Source organism: Mesoplodon mirus (genome assembly GCF_964341445.2).
Source record: "Mesoplodon mirus genome assembly, chromosome: 20".
NCBI classification, from domain to species: domain Eukaryota; kingdom Metazoa; phylum Chordata; class Mammalia; order Artiodactyla; family Ziphiidae; genus Mesoplodon; species Mesoplodon mirus.
Window position 1 is genome coordinate 29841133 of NC_138996.1, and position 6000 is coordinate 29847132.

Consider the following 6000-nt stretch of genomic DNA (forward strand, 5'->3'; position numbering starts at 1 on the left):
GCGGCCCTGGTTCACACCGCCACCCGGTACAAGCGCTCAGAAGCTTTTCCGGCTAAAACCCCACCGAGTGTTCCTCAGTGTTTGTTACCCCAGCACGAGTGCTCCTGCGACCTAGTTAAGAAGATGCGGAGAATGGACATTGCGTTTCTCACTTACAGTGGCTGCTTGGACGCTTTCAAGACTTACTAATCCAATCCAGCCTTTCACCACAATGTTCTGCAACAGCCCAACTTTACTCGGTAACTTTGTCAGAGACCCAACAGGAAGGAGGCCTGTTTCAGGACGGATGGTGAAAAGTCGAGTCCTCTGGGTGCAGCGAGCTGAGGGCCCGGAGCAGGGCGTTGCTGCCAGGCTTGGCCAGGCAGCACTACCGGAAGGCTGGAGAGCAGCTGCTGGCGAATGAGGGCAGAACCCCAGGCAGGAGAGGAGGCCCAGTCAGGGTGCAGGGGGTCAACCAGCCACAGGGGCCCGTGAAGGCCACGGTCAGGGCTGCCCCCCGCGAACCTCACAGTTAGTCTGCAGAGCCTGCTGGCTCCACTGCTGGTGGTGGTTATAAAAAGTAGCTTGGGGACCCATCAAAATACTGTAATGCCCGCTTTGGAGCTAACATCTGACTGTTGAGGAATTTCGTCACTATGAGATGATCTGTTCTTTAAGGCTGACCAGGCGAGTCCTAACGCCTGGGGCTCAGAGCAATGGGGGAAGCCAGGCAAAGCGTTTTTCTACAAAGGAAGCCACAGACTGGGAACATTATTTACTCTTCTCTGTATTCTGCCTTACTGAGAAATTCATTTCTTTTTTTTTGTTTGTTTTTTTGTGGTTTTTTTTTTTTGCGGTATGCAGGCCTCTCACTGCTGTGGCCTCTCCCATTGCGGAGCACAGGCTCCGGACGCGCAGGCTCAGCAGCCATGGCTCACGGGCCCAGCAGCTCCGTGGCATGTGGGATCTTCCCGGACCGGGGCACGAACCCGCGTCCCCTGCATCGGCAGGCGGACTCTCAACCACTGCGCCACCAGGGAAGCCCAGAAATTCATTTCTTTTTCCTATTTTAAGCAAATGTTTATTAACTAGAGTTGCCACTGGGCTTTTCCTTTCAAAGGGCAAAAACACAACCATCTGTTTTAAACGTAGAGGAGGAAAAAAATAACCATGGCCCAAACTAATCCAAACAAAAAGAGGAACATACCTAAAACCTTCAAAACCGTAAAACTCCTAGAAGAAAACATAGGGGGAAAGCTCCTTGACAACATGGGTCTCAGCAATGATTTTTTTGGATTTGACACCAAAAGCAAAGACAACAACAGCAAAAACAAACAAAAGAAACTAAAAAGCTTCTGCAAAGCAAGTGAAACCGTCAACAAAATGAACAGGCAGCCTACTGAAGGGGAAAGAATATTCGTACACTATACATCTGGCAAGGGGCTAATGCCCAAAATACAGAAAGAATCCATGCAATTCAATAGCCAAAAACCCCAAACAATCTGAATAAAAAATGGGCAGAGGAACTGAGCAGACATTTCTCCAAAGAAGACATACAGGTGGCCAACAGGTATACAGAAAGACACTCAGGATCACTCATCATCAGGGAAATGCAAATCAAAACACAATGAGATATCACCTCACACCTGTCAGAATGGCCATCATCAAAAAGACAAGAAATAGCAAGTGTTGATGAGGATGTGGAGAAAAGGGAACTCTTATGCATTGTTGGTGGCATGTAAGTTGGTGCAGCCACTGTGGAAAACAGTATGAAGGTTCCTCAAAAAATTAAAAATAGAACTACCGTACAATCCAGCAATTCCACTTCTGGGTATGTATCCAAAGAGAAGAAAAACACTAACTCAAAAAGATACATGCACCCCAATGTTCACTGCAGCATTATTCACAATAGCCAAGACAAGGAAACAACCTAAGTGTTCACTGATGGATGGATAAATAAAGCAGATGTGAATACTACTCAGCCATAAAGAAGGAAATGTTTTCATTTCCAATAACATGGATGATCTTGAGGGCTTTATGCTAAGTGAAATAAGTCAAAAGAAGACAAATACTGTAAGATCTCACTTATTTGTGGAATCTAAAAAAAAAAACAATCGAAAAAAGGAGCTCACAGATACAGGGAACAGACGGATGGTTGCCAGAGGTGATTGGGGGATGGGAGAAATGCGTAAAGATGGTCAAAATGTACAGACTTCCAGTTATAAGATAAATAAGCCTTGGGATGTAGTTGTACAGCATGGTGACTATAGTTAACACTGCTGTATGGCGAATTTGAAAGTTGCTGAGAGAGACGGTAGGTCTTAAAAGTTCTCATCACAAGGAAAAGAAATTGTGTAACTGTATGAGGTGATGGATGTTAACTTACTGGGTGGTGGTTTTGTAGTACATAGCCCATCAAGTCACTGCGCTGTATACACACCTTAAACCCACACAGTGCTATATATCAATCATATCTGAATAAAACTGGGAAAAATAGAATATTCCCTTTTTTCATTTTAATATTAATGATTATAGGGTAATGAGAAGTTTACTGGGCTTTCCATGAGGTGTCTGGAGTTCCCTGTATCTCTGACATTCATTCTAAGGCTGATTAACCAGGTTAACCAATTAAATGTATCCATCCTGCCTTTGGTGTTGGCTAAAAATACTACCATAGCTTAATAACACTAGTTACCTGCCCAGAAACTCAGAATCCCTGCAGGTAAATGGTTTGAGAGTCAGAATCTGGGTTTTGGGAGGAGCCCCGTACAATCCCGGGTCCTCACAGCCCCCGGTCCCCACAGTCCTCACAGCCCCGGGTCCTCAGAGTCCCCGTCCTCGCGGGCCCGGGTCCTCAGAGTCTCCGTCTTCGTGGCCCCGGGTCCTCACAGTCCCCGTCCTCGCGGCCCCGGGTCCTCACAGTTCCCGTCCTCACAGCCTCCGTCCCCACAGCCCCAGGTTCCCCCAGTTCTCACAGTCCCGGGTCCCCGACGGCCCAGAGTCCCCGTCCTCCAAAGCTCCCGGTTCCCACAGACCCCCGAGCCCCGCCTACCGTGATTCCGCAGCGCCGCCATGCCGGCCTAGCCGCCCCGGCGACCCCTGCGACCCCAGCCCAGGCCCGAGCAGCGCGACTGCACTTCCGGACTCCGTCCTCGTAGGCCCGTCCACAACAGCAGGCCTGCCCAATCAGGATCCGGGCTCTCTGCCGCTGAACGCCAATCAGCCGCGCACCGGCTGCAGATTGGCTCTAACGCGCGCTGTGGGCATGGCCCGTGGGCGTTACTACTCCGAGCATGCTCAGAGGGAAGGGTGTGACCCGGGTGAGCCGACCCGGGCTGCGGAGGGGTCATGGGGCGGGGTCAGCGGGAGGGGGTCAGGGGCTAGGGGGTTATCAGAAGACCGTCACTGGAAGGGGGTGGGTGGGTCAGCGAGATGTGGTTAGTGGGTCAGCAGGAGGGGAGTCAGGGGTTAGGCGGTCACTGGGAGGAGGTCAGCGCGGGGCGGGATTGTGTTCCTGGGTGACCGTCCACAGTGTCACCCTGGGTCCCAGCGCTGCACAGGGATGCAAGCAGTGGGAGGGGTCCGCTGAGCGCCCATCGGGCCAGGGTCCTATCGTACCGCAGAAGCTGGGACTCAGAGCAGAGAGGAAACTGGGAAGAGGGGAGCCCGGGGACTGACCAGGAAGACCGCCACCCCCTGACCCCTGACCCCTGTGGCACTGACCCCTTCTGCCCGCTGTTGCAACTGCGGCAGGAGGATTTCTTCCCTGTGCTCCCCTCCAACCATTTCACCTTCTCTGGGACCTTGGTTTATTGTTTACCCTTCTTCCTTGAATCCGTTTCTTGGAGAACATATTTCCTGAGAGCCTGTCTGTGCCGGGCCCTGCTATGGAAGCCGGGTCACCTCCTGACAGGCTGACAAGCAGACAAGTCCTCGTGAGACAGAGAGTTTGTCACTGTCTTCCCGCAGGGAAGGGGTTTCAGAGTGGGGAGGTGGGGGGTCAGGAAGGCCTCCTGGAAGGTAATTTGAACCAGGCTTGAGGCAGAGGGAGCAAGGCTCGGTGATGTCCAGGCAAAGGGCACTCAAAGCAGAAGGGACCGTCCAGGCCTGGAGCAGCACAGGGCCCGTGCGACAGGAGCACAGGGTGCAGGGACAGTGACAGCCGCCGTCAGACAGGAAAGCAGGTGGTGCTGGGCAAGTTTGCGAAGATGCGAGGATCAGCCTTACGTTTCCCAGGCAGTCAGATGGAGGATACCGCTGGTTTTGAGCAGACGAGTGAAATTATCTGAAGCCCATCTTGAAGGAGTGGCTTGAGCCGCTGAGCTGAGATCAGATTTGGTGGGGGAAGCAGGAGGCCAGCTCGAGTCCATCCCTGTGAGAAGGACCCTGGTGGCTAACACCAGGGTAGTGGTGGATGAGGCTGTGGGAAGAGGTGGTTGGATTTGGATATATGTGAAGACAGAGCAAAAGAGGTTTTCTGATTGACCAAGAGTGGCTTTGGCAGGAGAGAAGTGTGGCATGGCTCCAGGTTTTGGTTTGGAAACTGGGAAGCTGGAGTGGTCCCAAGGAGATGAGAAACCTCCCTGGGGGGTGGAGGGGGGGCAGTCATTGTTGGGTGGTGTGCAGTGCCAGACATGTTATGTTTGAGGTGCTCCTTAGATGTGTAAATGTGGGCATCAATTAGGCAGCTGAATAGGATTTTAGGATTCAGGAGAAAGGACGAGGATGGAGATACACAGCTGGGTTTGTCTGCATGTAGGTGCATTTAAAGCTCTAAGAGGGAGTGTAGATAGAGAAGTGGTCCAAGGACAGCTCTGAGGGGCTCTAACTTCTAGAAGGTGGGGAGATGAGGAGGGAAAGGGCAGGGGGGGCCGGGAGGACAGTGAGCTGTCCTGAAGCCAAGTCACGTCATTGCTGGTCTGAAATGATGTCTAGGACCCATCACAGACAATTGTATTCATCAAGCGCAGGTTCTCAGTGACCTTGATTACAGTAATTTCGTTGAAGTGGCGGAGGCAAAAGCTTGATGGGAATTCAGTAGAGAGAATTGCAGCAGAGAAATGGAAGATATTGGGTGCAGATCTCTCTCTACTGGACCCAAGATGGGGTAGCAGCTGGAGGGTCCCTAAAGACAGAACACACACACCACACATACACACATATAATCAAAAGAGGGTTGTTTAGAAAATACACATGCCACACACACCAAATTTATGTGCCGAAGGATCTGATCAAGTTGAGACTGAAAATGAGTAATGGAACACAAATGACACAATTAAAAAATGGGTCAAACACCTTAACAGACACCTCACCAAAGATAGACAGATGGAAAATAAGCATATTGAAGGTTGCCCCACATCATATGTCATCACGGGCTACAATTTAAAACAATGAGACACCACTACACACCTATGAGGATGCCAAATACAGACACTGACAACATTAAGTGCTGACAAGGATGTGGAGCAACAGGAACTCTCATCATTGCTGGTGGGCACAGCCACTGTGGAAGACAGTTTGGTGGTGTCTTACCCTATGATCCATCAATCTCATTCCCCGGTATTTGCCCAAATGAGATGGAAACGTATGTGCACACAATATCCTGTACACAGATATTTATAGCAGCTTTGTAATTGCCAAAACCTGGAAGCACCCAAGATGTCCTTCAGCAGGTGAATGGATAAGAAAACTGTGGTGCATCCAGACAATGGGATATTATAAAGCTAAAAAGAAATGAGCTATCAAAAGCCATGAAAAGACATGGAGAAAACTTAAATGCATATCACTAAGCAAAAGAAGCCAATCTGAAAAGTCTAAATACTGTATATAATTCCAACTCTACGACATTCTGGAAAAGGCAAAACTATGGAGACAGTAAAAAGATCAGTGGTTGCCAGGGGTTGGGATGGGAGGGATGAAGCACAGAGGATTTTTAGGGCAGTGAAACTACTCTGTATGATGTTATAATGGTGGAAACGTCATTATTCATTTATCCTAACCCATAGAATATACAACCCCAAG

The 6000-nt window shown here is 50.0% G+C and overlaps 1 protein-coding gene across 1 annotated transcript in view; it reads right to left on the bottom strand.

Moving 5' to 3' along the window:
* ERICH1 (glutamate rich 1) overlaps window positions 1–3154 on the bottom strand; it is a 47135-nt gene extending 43981 nt beyond the window's left edge. The window contains exon 1 of the mRNA XM_082608810.1: window positions 3032–3154. Within this exon, the coding sequence (XP_082464936.1) occupies window positions 3032–3053 (22 nt within the window). The 5' untranslated portion in view covers window positions 3054–3154. The remainder of the gene's footprint in view (window positions 1–3031) is intronic.
* Between the last annotated feature and the right edge of the window lie 2846 nt (window positions 3155–6000).